General features: G+C 49.4%; 1 protein-coding gene across 1 annotated transcript in view; it reads left to right on the plus strand.

The window, feature by feature from the left end:
- Positions 1-20,411, plus strand: part of ADAMTS2 (ADAM metallopeptidase with thrombospondin type 1 motif 2) — a 175,635-nt gene that overhangs the window by 105,696 nt on the left and 49,528 nt on the right. Inside the window, exon 10 of the mRNA XM_049778439.1 lies at positions 19,374-19,585. Coding sequence (XP_049634396.1) covers positions 19,374-19,585 — 212 coding nt within the window. The remainder of the gene's footprint in view (positions 1-19,373; positions 19,586-20,411) is intronic.

Raw genomic sequence — 20,411 nt, forward strand, 5'->3', positions numbered from 1 at the left:
CTGGCTTGGGGGCCCTTGACCCTGCCCTGGACTGGCTGACATCTGACTGCTTGTCCAGGCTCTTGGCAGCTTTTTGGGATAGGAACGTGTCTGGAAGACCCCAGGAACTCAACGGGGCCCTGCACGGCCTCTCTGTGTGCTGCATGGCTCCCGTCCAAGCTGGCTCTGCTCGGCTCTGCTTAGAATCAGGCCGGGCTCAGCAGCAGAGTGTGAGGCCCCAGCTTGAACCTCTGGCTTCATCCAGCAGAAATCAAAGGAAACGAGTAGGAAGCCTGTGGTCCTGGCCTTCCACTGCATGACACAGAGTATGAGGCTGCCTGATGGAGGTTTGAGTGGGGTATGTGCAGGGGGTCACCTACTCCTGACAAACAAGAGTATCCAGATGAATCTCACACCAAGGGCTGTAGGCATCTTAGTTACATCTTAGTTGGGGTAATCACAATCACACATTTATGTCCTCACAGACACCCCAGGACTAGCAGAAGTGCGTGCCCTCTGAGTGCCTCCTATTTAAAGGAGTGTGGTGATAACTCAACGGACTGAGTCCAGGCTTTGGGTGTGGGAGCCCCCAGTTCCAGCCCTGTCACCTCATGGTCCTTCAGCACTGCTGGCAGTGTACCCCACCCCCTAAAGTAAAGTGGGTGTTCAGTGGGGGCAAGGGCTCCACCTTGGGGCATCAGAGGAGCCAGGCTGTGCCCCAGAAGCAGCCAGAGCTGGCCCCGAGGCCTGTGGCTACATGCCCCAGTTCCTCAATTTCTTCTCAGGTAGCAGACTCTGAGGCAGCAGGATGTTTGTTGGCTGTAAAAATTCCCAATTTTCCCTGACCTGTTTCTTGAGAAAATTAATACTAAGTCTGCTTTCCCACCTGTCCTGAGGTGCTTAGAGCTAGGAAAATTCAGAAAATAGGAAGGGATGGTGCCAGGCTCTTCCCACCCCCAGTCTCTCTCTCTCTCTCTCTCTCTCTCTCTCTCTCTCTCTCTCTCTCTCTCTCTCTCTCTCTCTCTTCTCTCTCTCATCTCTCTCTTCTCTCTCTCTCCTCTCTCTCTTCTCTCTCTTCTCTCTCTCTCCTCTCTCACTTCTCTCTCCTCTCTCTCTCTCCTCTCTCATTTTTTGGGTCACACCCGGTGGCACTCAGGGTTAATCCTGGCTCTGCGCTCAGAAGTCATTCCTATGGGGACCATATGGGATGTCAGGATTTGAACCGGAGGGTCTATCTTGTATTGGCCGCATGCAAGGGAAACGCCTTACTGCTGTGCTATCGCTCCACCCCCTCTGTCTCTCTTTTTTTTGGGATCTCACCCATTGATACTCAGGAGTGACTCCTGGCTCAGTACATGGATAAATCCTGGCGGTGTTCAGGGTGCTGGAATGCAGGGGATAAACCCGATTTAGCCTCATGCAGGGCAAGGACTCTTCCTGCTATGCTATCTCTTTAGCCCTTCTCTAGCCCTTCTCACCCCTTCACCCTGCTCCCAAACCCCATCTGCAACTTGGCTGGAATTTCCAACTTGACTATCCAGAGCTGCACCACATGCTCAGGACTGTCTCAGTTCTGAGTTATGGGGCTTCCCCAGACCCTTAGACCCAGAGCTTCAGAACCCTAGGAAATGTGCTGGCGCAATTAAAGGTTTAGGTAGGGGGTTGTGGGCACTGAAGGGGCTGCCAGGCCGCAAGTAACAGCTTGGATCTGATGTTAGGGTGTAGAAGAAAATCTGGGAGCCCAGAGAGAAGAAACACTGGACCCCCCCCCCAACCAGCTCTGGGCCTGGGAGGTGGGAAGGCAGGAAGGGGGCGGACTAGAGAATGGGGGTGGGACCTGCAGAGACTAGTGGGTATGGGAACCAGGGAAAGGGCCAACCAGGATGTGGTGGGCAAGGCTGGTTGGGTGGTACCAGCGTCAGGGAGGAGGGCAGGAGGGCCTGTGAGGCCTTTGGGTGGAGGTGGAGCCTGTAGGAGGTGGAGCCAAATAGGGTGCTGAGGCTGGGTAGGAAATGTCTGGGCTGGGGAGGAAAGGCCAGGATCTGATCTCCAAGTTGTGGTCGAAGGAATCTTTATTTAAAATTTCTTTTTAATTTTTATAACACTACAATTTGCCAAGTTGTACAGTCTTTTTAGGTATTAAATATTCAAATACCAGTCCCACCACCAGTGTGACCTTCCCTTCACCAGTGTCCCATCACACACCCACCACCATAATGTGCCTCTATCTATGCAGACAAATTTACTTCATGTTGTTTGTTACAGTGTTGAAAATCAGGTTGAACATTCCACAGTCCCCAATGGGGAAAGGGAAATCTTATACCCCCTATCAGAGGAGGGTAGGGGGTTAGGATAGGATGGGATGGGATGGGATGGGATGGGATGGGATGGGATGGGATGGGATGGGATGGATAGGATGATAGGTTTGGTAGTAATTCCCCCGCAATAAATAATCACACATAAATAGAGGTCTTAGCAGGCAAGAAAACTCACAATGCAAGCTGTTCATCAACAAGCCAGTCACTCCACAATGTGGAACCACAAGCCTAGATGCCAGACAGCTCTCTGCTAAACTCCTGCCTCCCATTTATTGAGATCCAAACAAAGCCCCTCCCCAGAAGGGGAGGGGAAAAAGCCTGATGAAAGCAATGGGAAAACAAGACCAACAGAAAACAATTAAAATACAAATGGGAACTGTTTCAAAGGCCTCTATTTACCTCATATTACAGCACAAAGGAAACTGGAATGATCAAATATTAGATCAACACGAAATGATTGTTTTATATCTCCATGGTATTAATAAAGTCGGTGTCTAAGGATTTACTGGGCTGTAGTTTGGTGCTTGTTGAGTCTCCTGTACTTCTGGTTAGCTCACTGAGGTACTATGTAACATCTCCATTAGATTTCTTTTTTTGTTTTGTTTTGTTTTGTTTTGTTTTGTTTTGTTTTGTTTTTTTGGGCCACACCTGGCAGTGCTCAGGGGTTACTCCTGGCTGTCTGCTCAGAAATAGCTCCTGGCAGGCACGGGGGACCATATGGGACGCCAGGATTCGAACCAACCACCTTTGGTCCTGGATCAGCTGCTTGCAAGGCAAACACCGCTGTGCTATCTCTCCGGGCCCCTCCATTAGATTTCTTGTGGTACTACTGGCTGACACTACAAAATAAATTAGATGCCCTGGAAATTTGATAAGGTTAAATGGTGGAGCTGGGCTCTTTTTTTCGGAGGGTGTTGGGGGTGGCATTGACTCCTGTAGTTTATGCAGAAAGGTGACTCTGTCCCCCTTCTTTCTAAGACTGCCACAGAGGTATCAGCCAGGACTGGTCTACCTGGAAGTATTGGCCATTATTTTTTTTCTGGAACATGGTGACAGAGCTGGACTATTTTACTGCCAGGTCTGATCTCCAAGTAGGAGATGGAATCTTTATTTAAAAATTTAATTAGTTTTTGGCACTGCTAAGCACCCTTATGGGGTGCTGGGGGTTGTACTCCATTTGGCTGCTTGCAAGGCAAGTGTTCTGTTCACTATCTCTCTGACTGCTAATGTCTGGGCATTAGGAAGAGTAGCTGCAGGGGCCAGCTTGGGGTGTGGTCTCTGTGACCTTTGAACCAGGAGATAAACTGGCTGGCTGGCTTGCCAGCAGTGACAACTCTGCCCACTTTGCCACTAAAGCAGGCCAGCCACCAGCAACCTGGTGCCCAGATCTTTGCAGTAACCCCCATCAGCACCTAGATCCTGGGCACAGGAGGCTTCTTCTCTCAGACCCCAACTTCTACCTCAAGCTGGCCATCTTGGTGTCTCTGAAGCCCCAGCTAAGAGGAGGGGACTGGGTTTAGTCCTAGAGCTGGGGCAGGGATTACCTCAGGCCACTGAGTACCTCAGTCAGTGAGAGAATTTAGGCATCCCATACTCAGTGGTTCTTGGGGGGCCACTGGTGGTATTCAACCGCCTGTGACAATTTAGAGCTCTGTTAGTAGCATCTCGTGGCATGTTTCTCGGTTTGCTCATGTTTTGGGTCAGCAGGGCAGAACCTTGGTGCTGGAGTGGACACGTGTCTGGGGATTGCAAAGTTCCAGAGAAGGAACTCGAGGCAACCACATCCAAACAGTCCCACATTCAAATCTCTTTTGTTTTGTTTTGTTTTGTTTTGGTTTATTTATTTATTTTGCTGGCTGCAGAATTCCCAGCATCGGGTGGAGGCCTGGCAAGGGACTCAGGTTGAAATGTCTCAAAAGAATGAATTTCTGACTCACCCAGTTCTCCACTACAAAACAAGTGACTCCAGCCCCCTCATCTAGGGACAAAAGAGCTGAACAAGTACTTCTCCCCACTCTGGGGAGGACCAAGGCATGAAGCCAGAGCCTGGGAAGTGAGGGGTGAGACTAGGCCAGGATATGAGGGTGTGGCCTGGGTGGGCAGCAGTATGGTGTAAGGGTGGGACATATGGGGCAGTCTAGGCCCTGGGAACTTCACATGGATTTGACTGCTGAGGGAGTTAGAAAAGGGAGTTGGGGGCCAGAGAGATAGCATGGAGGTGGTGCATTTGCCTTGCATGCAGAAGGATGGTGGTTCAAATCCTGGCATCCCATATGGTCCCCCGTGCCTGCCAGGAGCGATTTCTGAGCCTAAAGCCAGGGGTAACCCCTGAGCGCTGCTGGGTGTGACCCAAAAACAAACAAACAAAAAAAGGGAGTTGGAGCATAGTAATGTCTTAAAACAAAATGACAGCAGTCATCCCAAGATTCACAGGCACTAAGGCCTTTACTCTTGAGGCTAAACAGGTATCAAGGGCCAGAGTGATAGTCAGTAGGTACAGAGCTTGCCTTACCCATGGCCTACTCAGGTTCAATCCCCAGAACCCCCATAGGCTCCCTCGAGCACTGCCAGGAGTGACTCTTGAGCATTGTCAAGTGTGGCCAAAACATCCCCCAAATGAAAATGTCAAGTTGCCCAGAGTTTAATATGTGTCATTGAAGTTAGAGGGAGTTGTTAGGGATCAGACTGTGGGTGTGATGAGTCCCTGGTCTCTTCACTGCCTTCATCAGTCTCAATGTGGAACACCCCAAATCAGGAGGATCCAAATCAGCACAGGCAGTCACGGACCCATAGCCAGGTCAGAGGCAGAATGGGAGTGCATGACTCTGCAACCCTTCCCAGAATTTGGGTTATGTTTTAGGAGAATCAGGGAGGCTGGACAGGCAAAGAAGTCAAAATCTGGAATCTTCCAAAATGGCTATTTTCTATAAAAAGAAAAAATATCTTCATGGGGACAAACATTAGGAATAAGGTGCTTGTTTTGCATGCAGACAACCGAGTTAGATCCTCAGCACTCCATAGGGTTCTGCCTTAGCACAGAACTAAGAGTGAGCCCTGGGCACTGTTGAGTGTGGCCTAGCAAAACAAAACAAAACAATACACATACACACACATACAGACCATCTCAATTTGCACATGTTGGCAGACAGGCAGAATGTGCAAAACTCACATCCGGGCTTACTAGCCCCCACATTATCCTTGTTTGGGGAACAGAGGGATCTTGGGACAGCTTCGGACCCCCTGGGCAGCATCTGTGCTTTGGTTCTAGGATGTGGCCAGGCCTGGCCTGGGAGTGCCAAGACACTACAGAAGAATTTGTCTTCTTGCTTCAGGAAAAGAGGCGCCTTTTCCAGTGAGGCCATCAGGCTGTTGTTCTTGGCAGTTGGAGGTGAAGCAGCTGCTGAGCATTAGTGGGAGAGGAAGAGGGTAAGGGGTGGCTGTGTCGTGTCCAGGCCCCTAAGATGGAACCTCAGACAGGGTGGCCTTGAGCTTTGACACCACTGCCAGATTTCTGCAAACACCCCTATCAGTGCAGCTCCAGGCAGCTCCGTCCTTCCAGCCTGACTGGGGAAAGAGCTGGGATGTGTGGATGTTGCAATGTACCTTTTCTTTGCTAGTCCCAAATCCTGGGACCTCGAGTGACCTGCACTGTGACCTGGCTATTCTCCAGCACAGACAGTGTTGGTTGTTGGAAGTGCCAAAGAAAAGAGACAAAGAAAAAAAAGCATGTTCTTGCATTCTGGGTGATATTTAGAACATTCTTGGCCTTTTGTCCTAGTTAACACAGTAGGGTGTGGCCTTGGCTGGGGATCCTTAGAAAACTCAGGGAGGATTTTGGGTCAGAACCACAACCCCAAGTTATGTCCTTGGAGCCTGGAGCCTCTGGGTATACTCCAGAGGTTGTGTTGATACTGGGAGAGGTGGAGTGACTTGGCCAAATCCTGGACAAGCATAGGGTCCCCAAGCCTCACCAGGAGTGATCCCTGAGCTCAGAGCTAGAAAGAAGTAAGCCCTGAGAACCACTTAGTGTGACCCCCAGACAAATCCAAAAAGATCAGTGTTCTGTAGAGCATGCAATGCCAGAAATTAGTTTGGCTGTTGCATGACTCTCCATGTTTGTAAAGGTGAGGTACTTCCCCTAGGCTGGATTCCCCATGGACATCCCCTCCTTCCTTGGTTGGCCTTGAGTGAAGGGTCCCATTTCCCAAACTAGAAGGGATGCTAGCAAGATGTTCTCAGAAAGATGCAGGAGAAGTCACTAGAAGTGTGACTTCTTGGAGGGGACAGATAAAATGTGGTCCCTAGTGGCTCTCAAGGCTACTTTACCACCCCTGTGGATTTTGCTAGTCTTTCTCACTTTGACCATACACTTTGGGAAACACTGGATTAGTGGGGTGTCTGTCACACCCCTTTCTACTACCCCTTGTGTCTGATTTTGCCACTGGCACTGGCTATGCTTACCCCTCCAGAGACTTCCAAAGGTATTTCTATATGTGCACACACACACACACACACACACACATGAAAACATGCACATATGGGCTCAGAGGCAAGCATACATGTAGTATACACACATGTTTACACACAGATACAGAGGAATAGAGATAGGCACACATGTGTCTGTATGGACGTGCATGGCCACATACATCTATAGATGCACAGGCACACACAAATACACACACACAGAGGCAGAGCAAATGCTTCTCTGTCTCTTCAGAATGGACCCTGGTTGCCAGGACACCAGTGTCTAGACCCTAAGCAGGCTCCTGACAAGACCCTCCCTAGATTTGTAGTGGACAAGTCCCACCCCTTCCAGTAACTTGCTGTTCTTGAGCAGCAGCCCAGGATGGGCCAAGACAAGTTCCTCCCCAGACTGCCCCACCCCCGAATGGCTGTGCCTGAGCCCCAGCCCTAAACTAGCCCTGCTCCCTGATAGTCCTTAATCTAACCAGCTCTGCTGGTCTTGCTCCCTTCTGGAAGCCCGTGAGATCCTTGAGCAGCAGGACACTGTGGTCCTCAGTGGTTCTCAGCCCACCCCCCCACCCCCCCCCACCCCCCGTTTCTTTTAGGCACCTCTGGCCCAAATGCAAGGTTCCTGGGAACTGGAAGTTCACTAGGCAATAAATGTGGTGCTCCCATGGGAAAGGAGCCCTCCTCCCATGGGTAGGGGCCAGAGCAAGACAGACTGAAGGACTTAGGCCACTGTACTGGGAGATAGTGAAACTATCATGGGAGCAATTTGCTAAAGTTGAGTGCCTGGAGTTGTTAGGAGACCCCAAGGCCTCCCAGGAAGATCCAGCCTTCCAGCATTGTGGTGGGGTGTTTGGTGTGGGAAACTGGTGCCTACCCTGCAGACTCCCTGCTCCCCTGGGTGATGGGAGCAGGAGGGGGTCTCTGGGTGCACCTGCCTTGTCATTCTGAATTTGAGGTAGGGTTAGGGGCTCCACATACATGGTGGATGGATGACCTGAAGGTCTGACCAGAATTTTCTCTTCTTTGGGATATGCTCCCTTGTCCTGGTTCAGTGCCTCTCCACTGACCACACCACACCTGCAGCCTCTAGCCACATACCCAAGAACTGTACACCTGACTCCTTGACCCTAGTAGTTGTACACCTCAACCTGACCACACTCCCAGAAACTGCAGGACTGAGCACACTTAGAGTAGTCAGCTCTGCACTTGAACCAGAGGTGGCTGTCATGCAGCACCCTCGGAGGCAGTGGGGATTGTGGCTAACGGAATCCAGCATAGGGCAGGCCTGAGGCCATGGTGTAGCCCAGCAGTGCTTGCCCCCCCCCCCCCAATCCCACAGCACTGTCCAGAGTAAACCCCATAATAATTAAAGGAACAAACAGCACAGTTTCCCTGCGGCTCTAACATCTTCTCATCCCTGCAGAAGACCTCTCTGGTGACTGTCCTGGGCATATCTGATTCCATTCCCAATAGCAGGGACACCTACCAACTCTGGAGCAACTCTGAACTGGCCAGTGTGGAATCAGACCTGATCTCACTGCATGGGACTGGTATCCATCCAGCATGGATGTGCATGGATATTTGTGTATGTACATGTGTGTGAAAGTAATCATTTTCAGTAAGTACAGAACTCTCCAAATGTGAATTCGTCGATTGTGTGTTCCATAATCCCCAGAGAGGGAGAGGGATTCGGGGTCCCCAGGTAGGACAAGAGACACAGGTCCAGAAGCAATTCCGACGCAGGAAATAATCCACACACGGTTGGGAAGGAATAGCAAGCCAGAAACTAACACCGCAAGCTGTTCACCCACAAGCCAGTTGCTCCACCACCTGGAATGACGAGCCAAAATGGCAGCTCCCCCTCCAGACCTCCAAAGCAGCCTTTATTGGGAAAAACAAAGCCCACGCCCAAGGGAGGGGAAAGCCAGATGCGGAGGCAATAGGGAAACATCTTTTTAACATGTAAACCAAACAAACCAATTGAGAGACATCTAATTAGAAGGCAATATGAGGACCAATCCAAAGGCCTCTTATTACAGAGAGAGAAAAACCAGCTAGGACCAGCCACCCAAATAAGACAAACTAGCTTAGTCAGGGGCAAGAGAAATAGAACAGTGGGGAAGGTGCTTGCCTTACACATGGCTGACCCGGATTTGACCCCACACACCAGTAAAAGGTCCCCAAATCATCTCTAGGAGTGCAGAGCAGGGGTCAGCCCTCAGCACTGATGAGTGAGCCTCTTAAAGCAAAACAATAAAGTAAAGGTGAAAGAAATACATTGTATTCCATGTAAATGGATGAACTGACTGGACTAAAACCCATTCTAACCTACATCCTCGATCTAACCTGATGCCATCATTAGACTATCAAGTATCTAAGTAAGACATGGTGGGAAAACGAGTGTTTTATAGGGTCTCCATGAGGGCTCAGGAACAAGTGTCTGCCTTCCAAACATGAGGTCATGAGTTCCACTTCCTGATTACACCAAATCTTTTTTTGTTTTGTTTTGTTTTGGGGTCACACCCGGCAGCACTCAGGGGTTACTCCTGGCTCTATGCTCAGAATCGCTCCAGCCAGGCTCGGGGGACCATATGGGATGCTGGGATTCGAACCACCATCCTGCATGCAAGGCAAACGCCCTACTTCCGTGCTATCTGTCCAGACCCTGATTACATCAAATCTACCCAGCAAGGTTACTGTGGTTCTGTGCTCAGGGCTCACTCCTGTCCCCAGTGTTCAGGGATTACTCCTGACTGTGCTCCTGACCTTTCCTGCTGTGCAAGCTCTCTGATCCAAAAAAGTTTTTATTTTCTTTGTTTTTGATTTTTGGTCCACACATTGCAATGCTCAGGGTTACTCCTGTCTCTGCACTCAGGAGTTATTCCTGGCAGTGCTTGGAGGACCAAATGGGATGCTGGAGATCAAATCCGGGTCAGCTGCATTCATCCCTACCCACTGTACTCTGGTCCCTCTTCCTTTCTTTTTTTTTTTTCTTTATCTTCTCTTCCTCCCCTCCTCCTCCCTCCCCTCCTCTCCTCTCTTCTTTCCTTCTTTCACCTTTTTCTTTGGGGCATATCTGGAGATGCTCAGTGCTTACTATTGAAGCTCAGGACACCATATGTGGTGACCGGAAGATCAAAGTTGGATCAGACATATTCAAGGGCAAGTGCCTTATCTGTTGTACTATTGTTCAGCCTCCAAACAAGTTTTTACGGTTTGGAAATAGAATCCTCAGGGAACTGAAGGCCGGCTGCAGCATCAACTTTGACATCGACTCTGGTGATCCAGGATGAAGTCACAATCGATGGCATTACATACCTTTCCCCTGATGCCACAGCATTATGGAAGCTTGGTTGGGAAGAAATAGAAAGGAAGAAATTGGGGCCGGAGCAATAGCACCAGCGGTAAGGTGTTTACCTTGTACAGGGCAACACAGGACGGACCCCGGTTTGAATTCCAACATTTCATATGGTCCCCCGAGCCTACCAGGAGCTACTTCTGAGCACAGAGCCACTCCTGAGCACCGCCAGGTGACCCAAACACAAAAAAATATTCAGAAAGGAAGAAATTCATCATCCATATTTGTCCATTGGCAGTGGATTGAGTAGATGAGAATCTGAGGGAGAGACTGGGAAGTTCTGAATAGCACAGAAGAGGAGTTGCATTGTGTAACTGCCCATCAATCTTACATCTGACCAGCAGGAGATTCGCTGCTAAAACCTGTGGGCAGCACAGACAGATACTGTGAATAGACCAGGCAGCGCTTGTTTCAGGAAAATGAAGAGTGTGAGGAGGTTGGGCCTACCCACCCAGAATCCCATTCTTTAAAAATATTTTTTAATGACTTAAAAGGGCCAGGAATGGGGTTAGAGAGATAGCACAGAAGTAGGGTGTTTGACTTGCACGCAGCTGACCCAGGACAGACCCGGGTTTGATTTCTGGCATCTCATAGTTTCCTGAGTCTGCCTGGAGCGATTTCTGAGTACAGAGCCAAGAAAAGCCAGCCAAAAAAAGGCGGGGGATGCCAGAGATAGAATACTAACAGTAGAACGGTGTGGTGTGGAAGTTCTGGGTTGGATCCCCAGGACTACATGTTTTCCTAAGCACCACTGCCATGGATTACGCCCAAGCACAGAGCCAGAAATAGCCCCTAGGTATCACCAGGGGGCGCTCCTGAGCACATAGTCAGCATCAGCCCAGTAGCACCACCAGGGGACATTGTTGAGTGCAGAGCCAGGCTCTGAGCTCAGTGGGTTGTGGCCCCTGAAACAAAAATAAATGAGTAATTAAACAGCTTTAGTTTTGGGGCCACACCCGGTGGCGCTCAGGAGTGATTCCTGGCTCTGCACTCAGAAATTAATCCTGGAAGACTTGGGGGACCATATGTGATGCCAGGGATCGAACCCGGGTTGGCTGTGTGCAAGGCAAATGCTCTACCCACTATGCTATCGCTCCAGCCCCCTAGACAGCTTTTTGTTATTATTTTTACCGGGGGAATTCCCAAGCCTTTAGGACAACAACTCTATAGCCTAAAATTCTCAGTGAACCCTAGTCAGTGCCAGGGGTAGTGCTTCTCCCTCCCTGTTCTTTCTCTCCAACCCCAACAAGTTTTTAGAGGGGGAAAACAGTGCTTGCTAATAAAAACACCAACTTGGATGATCATTGCTCTTATGAAAGAAAGTAGACGAGTTACATAAGGTAATGATGCCATGCCCCTTCAATAAAACATGGTTTGGAAAAGAGAAAATGAGATTGTACATGAAAAGAATGTGCAACGGCAGGAGTCATAAAGGGTCAATGGTCAGAGGTTGTGCACGGAAAAATAAAATTTAAAACAAAAAATAAAATTAAAAAAAACACAAAGGATGGGACATGTGATTTCATGAGTCCTTCACATGCCTAGCCTGTGTGAAATCATAAGCTTGACTCCCACACTTCGTGCTATTTCACTCACCCCAGCCCCACTGGATGTGCCATCCCTGTGCCCTGAACTCTTCTTGCCTGCACTCTGGGATTGCCCCAATTAAAAACACAAGCAAAATATCATGACTGGACGGATAGTCCAGGGAAAGATGCTTGCTTGACATGGCCAGCCCAGGTTTCATTGCTAACACTCCTAGGGTCCCCTGAACCCTGCCAGGAGTCATCCCTGAGTACAAAGCCATGAGTACATCCCTGAGAGCAAAGCCAGGAATGATACGTGAGCCCAGAGTGAGCCCTGAGTACAAAGCTAGGAATCACCCCTTAGAGTCAGGAATGATTCCCTGAGCACAGAGTCAGGGGTCAGCCCTAAGTAATGTCTTTGTGCACATGTGTGTATCCCCTGTATGTGTGATTATATGTTGAAAAGCACCTGATTCTTCCTTTGGGATTTCCCTGGAGGCTTAGTAGCTCCTGATCTCTGGGGCTATCAGGTGACATCTGCACCCTGTCAACCTTCTCTTTGGTGGCCACCACTGGCAGCTGTGACCTTTCTGAGGCTGGAAATCACATTGGAGGGAGTTTTGGGTGCAAATTCATTGATGTCTCTCCAACCTCAACACCCCACAAACTTCAGAACCTGCAGAATCAGAGGGTCTGTGAGGCAAGGTAGAATTTTTAGGATTTGTGGGTCTCAGGACTTTGGCTCTGGAGAACCTGGTTCCCTGGGTCTCTTTCACAGAGAAAAGACAGAGGGAGGGGCTGGAGCAGTGGCATGGAGCGGTAAGGCATCTGTCTTGCCAGCACTAGCTTAGGATGGACCGTGGTTCGATTCCCCGGCATCCCATATGGCCCTCCCAAGCCAGGAGCGATTTCTGAGCGCATAGCCAGGACCCAGTGTGGCCTAAAACAAAAAAGACAGGGAGGAGAAGAGAGGAAACAGAAGGCTCCAAGACAAAGTAGATCTCCCTAATCTCCTATAGATGTTCAAGACTGCAACCTTGGGGAACAGGATGTGGCCCATATCTGAGATGTCCACCTAACTTCCAGATTTCAGGCAGCCCTGGTAAACTCAGGGGAGACCTGAGCATCAAATTGTCACTCACTCCAGCCCATAACAGGCTCCATCCTGGCATTTAAGTGCTCAGTTCCACATGAAACCTCTGAACTCTGTCAGCCTCCTCCTTCACTCCCCTTCCCAGTGGTCCATGTCTTTGATCTAGGACTGGGGGACCCTAGCAATCTAATTGCTATGCCCTTAAATTTAAGGCTTTGCACTTCTAGATTGAGACACAGCCAGAATTCACCCAGTAATGCTTACTTGTGGGGTACAGGGAGTTTGAACTCATGACCTGATGCCTCTTGGGAAGCATCAAGTTCCTCCAACTGCTCTGGTGAAGTTCTAAAGTGGAGGGCAAGGGGCTGGAGCAGTATGACAGTGGGGGGGCATTTGTCTTGTACACAGCCAAATTGGATTTAACCCCCAGTATCCCATAAAATCCCTGAGTACCACTAGCAGTAATTATTGAATGCAGAGGTAAGAGTTACCTCCGAATACTGCTAGGTGTTTCCCAAAACAGACAAACATACAAAAAAATAAAGTGGGGGTGAGGTACCCTGGGACTGGGAGGCTCTGAGGTGCAGAATTCAGGTGAAGAGGGCTCTATCAGTGGTCCCTGCTGTGGGTATGACCTCTGAGTTCTGATAGTGCAGGGACCCCAGTAAAGTTCCAGCTCAAACCTTCCCACCTGACTCCCTCACACTATCCCCAGAAAATTGCTCTTGATGCCTTCTCCCCTGGAACATCTCCAATCCTGGAGATGTCCGCATGGAGTCAAGGTAAGTTGGGGTGGGGCAAGGTACTCCGTGGCTGGCTGGTGATGGCCCTAGGGCTTTGCCTCTGGGCCCCAAAGCAAACTCCTCGGGGTTCCTGAAGAGTTGGGGTGCAGTGTCTGATCAGCCTTTGGAAGCATCCGCACCCTCAGTGGCAGGGAGAAGCTGATAGGCCATGGCTTGTCCTTGCTCTGCCTGAGTGGGGGTCCCCTCCATCACCCCCTTGGGGCTGCTAGAAAATCCATCTGCATATGGGTGTTCCACGTCACCTGTCAATCATAGCAGGTAGGTCCCCACATTCTGCTGTCACTGTTGGACAACTGTTCCCCCCCCCCACGAAGCTGGTGGCATGGGGTGCAGGGTGATCAGCAGGCTTGTGAGACATAGAGGCACTTAGGAAAGCAGACACAGCTGGACAGACTGTGAATTGTGGAGACAGAGTAGGAGAAACAGCTGCAACTGAAAGAGGTTTGTCCCCAAGGAGCTTTGCTGCTGCGCGCAGGGAGAGAGGAAGCGCCTGACCTGAGCACCCCAGTTCTCCCCAGCCTCCCCCACACTGTCTCCATAGCCCCCTTCTGTCCCATTTACAGTGGGTGGGAGTGTTTTACTGAGAAGTTCATGGTAAATATTTCCATGAGCCCATCTGCCGGCTTCTCTGCCTTCCACCATCTGGCTGTGGTGTTTGTGGGAGCTTCAGTGGGAGAGATCCGGGGGTCTCTTCCCTTGATGACCAACTATCCAAACACACACAGGTCCCATTGCACCCACCGCAGGGGTCCTAGGGTATCTGAGGCAAGCCCCAAGATCTGTTTTGGGGAGTTATCTTCTGTGATGGGTGGAATGAGTAGGAGCGGCAGGCATGGAGGAACCCTGTCATGGCTGGAGCTGACTTCAGGGGAATCTGAGGGGGTTCAGCCTTAGTGGCCTCAACATCTCCTGGAGCCACTGTGCCATTAGGAAGCCCACCCCACTCCATCTGGAAGGTTATATACCAGCTAGGGTGAGCCAAAATGGCCCAGTATCCTTGCTCCCCACTGGGGTTTCCACAGCCCAAGAGGTCTGAGCACAGCAGATTTGGAGGGGCCACACCCAGAAGTGCTTAGAGCTTACTCCTGGCTCTGCACTCAGGGGTCACTCTGGCTCTGGTGGTGCTCAGGGGACCATATGATGCTGGGGTGGGACTCTGGTCAGCCACATGCAAGGGAAAGGGCCCTCTCAGTAGCACTATCACTTTGGCTCCTTGGAGCAGGGGTCGGTAACCCGAGGCTCTTTTGAAGCTTTGCCAAGGCTCCTACAGCAGGGCTGAGGGCAAGTGGCGGGGAGCGGTATCACTTAAATATTTTAATTGGTTATTAATTTGCACAAATATACATTTTACATTGTTAAGTGAAAAAGTTCTCTTTTTCTTCAGATCGACAGCTAACTGCATGATACTGTATATAGCATTAAGATGAGAAACAATGTATGCAGTTCTATATTTGTTTTAAATGTCACGATGGTTTTGCAGCTTCCAGGTTTTTTCCCCTTTGGAAACGAGTGCAAAGTGGCTCTCTGTGTCTTAAAGGTTGCCGACCCCTGCTCTGGAAAAATCATTTGCTGGCTGAGTTTTGTTGTGTTTATTGCCATTGAGACTCACACAATTACAAGAATACTCACAGCATTATCACAGTGCTCATGTATATACTTTGGGGGGTCCAAAGCACCCAACTTCCCCACCTAAGAACCCAACACCATCTTACCTACAGTTTTGAGTTCACTTATAGCCTCTTCCTTCTTTCCATCCTGTTACAGGCTAGTGATCTGTTGTGCATCTGAGTGGCTGCCATTGCCCAATGCTGCATTTATAGTTAGCTATTGGGTTTTGAACTACACCCAGCAATGCTCAGGGGAGAGGGTTACTCCTGGCTCTACACTCCTATCAGTGCTCAGGGGATCATACAGGATGCTGGGGATCAAACCCGAGTCAGCCACATGCAAGGCAAGCAATTTCCCCACTGTATTATCACTCTGGCCCCCAGTGATGCCTTTATTCCCTCTGCAGACTCAAATGAGTGTCTTCATTTAATTATTCACCCTCCTCTCTGTGTCTGTTTCCCTCAAGATGGTGTCTTCCACTTGCACCCCACATTAAAGTCAAAGGCAAAATTTTACCCTTGCCAGCTGTGTCATTTCCCACCATACAAATAGATGGTTTATATACCCTAATGCTGTAATTGCATGCATGTTTGGTTGTGTGTGCATGTTATTTGTATGCATAGTGGCTGTGGGACTGTGTGCACGTAAATTTGTATGATTGTGGGTCTGTGTATTGCATGAATTTCACATGCATGTTTGAGTGTAGTTATGTGTAATTGTATGTTCATGAATTGCATATGCATGCTTGAGTGTATAGTTATGTGTGTATGATTTTGTGGGGATTATGTATGCACTTGTGTGAGTGGTTCTGAGTAAATGTGTGAGGTGTGTGTGTCTCTGTTGGAGATATACATGTAAATGTGTGTGAGTTTTGTGTATGCATGTGTGTGTAATTGTGTGTGAGTACATAATTAAGGGGAGATTGTGTGTGCTCATGAATATGCATGTGAGTATATGAGCATGTAGGAAGGTTGTGTGTTCATGAAGGTTGTGTATACATGTGTAAGCCTGGTTCTGTATGATTGTGTACAGATTGTATATGCATGTTTGAGTGTAGTTCTGTTATTGTATGTGGGTTGTGGGTGTGGCTCTGTGTGATTGTGTATTGCGTATGCCATATGTGAATGTGATTTTGTGTAATTGTGTGTGATTATTGGGGGTTTCGAGTATAAATGTGGGGATATTGTGTATGAATGAATTCTGTGTGATTGTGGGGGTTTGTGTGTACATGATTGTGTGGAGGGTTGTGGAGAAATTGTACTGGGGCTGTACATGCCCATGCCTGCATACATGTGTTGTGATTCTGTGTGATTACATATTTAGAGGTGGTTTGAGTGTGATTCTCTTTTGCAATAGCTGGGCACCAATGGTGATGGAGAAAGGATGGCTTGAGGGTTTGAGTATGTCTCACAGGATCTGGGTTCTCCACGGCACCTTCACTCTCCCCCAGTTCATCCTGTTTCTCGTGGGGAAGAGGATGTACCTGGTGTCCTACCCCATTGCTCTGAGCTGCCCGAGCAGAGCATAGACAAAACAATGCTTGTCATGGGGCTTTGCTGGTCTGCCTGGCCAAGGTGACAGGCATTGCCAAGCAGAGGGCCTGTGGACATGGCTCCCCTGAATCTCAAAAACTGGGAGCAGTGTGAGTTGCCCTGAAATCTATGCCACTTGCTCATGTTTTCTGACAGGAGGTGGAAATCCCCTATCCTGTTCCACAGACCCCCCATCTGCCTTGGCAGGGCAAGTTTGGAAGGAGCTGGGGAGAAATTTCAATCCTCTTAACCAGTCCTGTCTTCCTGTCTCCATGCCCTTCAACAGGAGGTGATTTATGGGGCCTTCCTCTTTCATTGTACAAATGGTACTCGGTGGGGGGGGGGGGCTGTGCAGTACACTTGCTGGGGCTGCAGAAATGAATTCCACATTGCTGCTTGTAAAGTGAGAGAGATGGGAGGAAATCATCCTAATGAGCTGCTTTTAATAAAGCATCCCAGTCGGGTGCAGATCTCATGGGCCCCTTGAGGCCAAACCTTTTTCAGCTTCCCCAAGATTTCCCTGCTTCCCCCCAAAGCCTGCCTATGTGGGTGTGTTGTGCTTCTCTCTTATCTAAATGACTAGCTTTGGGGATACTAGCGATTATGGAGAGGCTCATCTCCCAGTTATTAACTCTGCCTGAATGGGGTGTCAGCCAGCTTGCTACATGAATGTATATTCATGTGAGTGTGTGGTTCTATGTGATTTGATGAGGTTTGTGTGCACAGGATTGTGTGAGTGTGATTCTGGGATGTGGGCAGGGCTTGCCCAGTACCTAGAGCAGAAAGATCTTAGCACACAGTTGCATAATTTTTCAAGACTCTTACACCTGCCTTATCATAGCCCCCAGCTTTTCTCTCCCATCCACAGTCACCTGGAATCTTTCTATTATTGATCAATGATCTTGGTAACATCATCATGAAATTATGCACGTTTTGAATGGACATGACTTGTGCTGCCTGATAAACTCCATTCTGTTTTATTGGAGGACAGAAGTTGGGGCACACCTGGCAGTGCTGGGGCTAATTCTGGCTCTGTGCTCAGGGGCACCCCCTAGTAGAGCTCAGGGGCTGTTCCAGCTCTGTGCAGGAGGGACCCCTGGTGATGCTCAGATATTTACTGGTTTTGTATTCTGGAGCGCCCCCTGGCGGGACCCAGGGGCTGATGTGGTCATCTGCATGCAAGGCAAGCTGCTTCACCCCTAACCTCTCTCCCTGACCTCTCTGGAGAGAATTTTAGACACAACTAGTCTCTGCATGGTGTTTCACATTCACTAGTTTTATTGATCTGGACCTGGCAGCCTTGAGTTCGGTGTGCATTGTTCTTTGGTTGATAGACCTTTCCATTTATTATATTTTTCACTGTTTATTGTGATGTACCAAAATTTCTGCCTTTTGTGTTCATCTTCTTTGGAAGACAAGGAGGAGTAAGTATCCCGCAGGGTGGGATTTTCCTGGGTTTGTGTATGGTTTTTGTTGTTGTTTATTTGCTTTTACCATTTCTTCAAAGGTTTCTTCCAGGTTTCAACTGAAGCTGATAATAAGAATTTCTATCTTCTATTTAGGCTAAGCTTTGGAGCTATGTGTTTTGGTTTCCAGAGTTTAGAGTTTTTCTTGCCATTCTCTCTTTCTCTCTCTCTTTTCAGCAACCTGTACCATGGGGGGTTTCTGGACATTGTGGGAAATAGCAGGTGGCGTCTTGGAAAGAAAGAGATCATGTTGGGGGCAAGAGAGACAATACTGGGGTCAAGGCATTTGCCTTGCACATAATCAGCCCTTATTTGATCCAAGGCACCTCCCAGGGTCCCCCCAAGCACAGTCAGGAATGTTCCCTGAGTGCAGAGTCAGGAGGCAGCCCTGAGCACAGAGCCAGGAATATGTCCTGAGCACTGCTGAATATTGTACAAAACCAATATATACTTAAGGCTTTTGTTTGAGGGGGCCATACCGGTGGGGTTTGGGGACCCCCATGGTTCTGGGGATAGAATCTAGGCTTTGGACCATCTCTTAGCCAAAAGTCTTTTCCGCTCATATTTTTTGGTGTTATGTGGGTTCAGGGGGCATCTCTGTGACCAGATTGTACCTTGACTATCTGCAGTCATCCAGATTATCCTCCTCCTGTCCCTCCCCCAGCAGAGAGTTTTTATGGAAATCGTGGCTTTTCTTCACTTCCCAAGGTGGTTCTGAAGGTGAGCTGTCCCCGGTGCTTGGAAATACAAGGAAATAAACGTGTAAAAATAGAGCCACAATTCCTCAAAGTCCCTGTCAAAACACAGCCGCCGGGATGGCCCTGAATCAGCTGCAGGCAGCCCAGTGGGGTGATGAAGACACTTCTGGCTGCCACCATCAGCCCCACCACACCCCCAAAGCTGGGGAATGACACGTGTGTGGGGGATAGGGGGGAATGGCTGTGTTCGAGGGGTTCAGCCAGAGGAGCTGTCCATGCAGTGACCCAGATGGACATCTGGGCAGCTCAGCCATGAGTCTGGATGGGGATCAGGGAAGGCTGGATGCAGCGTCCGTCCAGGAAGGGAGAACGGAGTGGGACATTTGTGCAATTCAGCTTCACTCACTCCACCTTTCTACCAGGACTCAGAGACTGCGAGTCCCTGCTGGTAGTGGGCCAAGCGGGGCCAGGCATGGGTGGTAATATGGCAGGTACCGATCATATCTTCTGTTCTTGCAGGGGCCTCCCGATTCAGCCTGGACAACCTCAGTCGTGCCCTGGGAGTCCTGGAAGAGAGGCTCAATAGCTCCATGCACCAGCGGCGGCGGCAGCGCAGGCACACAGCCGAGGACGACTACAACATCGAGGTGCTGCTGGGCGTGGACGATTCTGTGGTCCAGTTCCACGGGAAGGAGCATGTCCAGAAGTACCTACTCACACTCATGAACATTGTAAGTGAATGGGCGAGTCTGCTGGTGGGCCTGGCTGGTATTAGAGGGCGTGACTAGGACGAAGATGTTTGCTGAGGTTGGGGGCAAGGCTTGTTCGAGGGTGGGACTTCTGCTAACGAAGTAGGGGCTCTGTTGGGCTTTGGGTGTGGTCTGTAACTGGGCATGTCTGTTGTGGACTTGACCAGAACATTGCCTGTGGCCAGGGTGGGGACAGGGGTGTGAATGAAACCAGGTGATGCCAGGAGTTTGGCTTTGTACTGTTTGTCTCAGAGTGCAAGGGAGAATTTGGAGGGGGAGTACAGCCAGTTCACAGGGGAGCAACCAACCTTTTAAAAACTACCAGCGAGGGGCTGAGGAGATAGTAATCGGGTAGAGAGCTTGCCTGATACATAGCCAAGATGAGTTTGCTATGTGACATTCCATATGGTCCCCTGAGCACCCCAGGAGTGATATCTGAGCAAAGATTCAGGAAAAACTCCTGAGTACCACAGGATATAGTCCCCCCCAAACAAACATAAAACAATAAATAGTTATGGGAGAGAGAGGACAGGGGTTAAGGTGCTTGCCTGTAGGCAGTTAACCCAGGTTCCATCCATGGCACATATAGAGTTTCCTGAACCCTACCAGGAGTGATTCCTGAGCACAGAGCCAGGAGAAAGTCCTGAGCACTGCTGGATGTGACTCGAAAATAAATAAATAAAAAACCTCAAGTGTTTTGATGATAGACCGAAGGTGTGGTGTGTACCCTGGCTTTTGCATTTAGGAGATTTAGGAGATCCAGGATATACCCTGGTTCTCAGAGCACTGAAACTGCAGAGCTGAGTAG

The sequence above is a fragment of the Suncus etruscus genome, chromosome 8 (assembly GCF_024139225.1).
Source record: "Suncus etruscus isolate mSunEtr1 chromosome 8, mSunEtr1.pri.cur, whole genome shotgun sequence".
Classification (NCBI taxonomy): Eukaryota; Metazoa; Chordata; class Mammalia; order Eulipotyphla; family Soricidae; genus Suncus; species Suncus etruscus.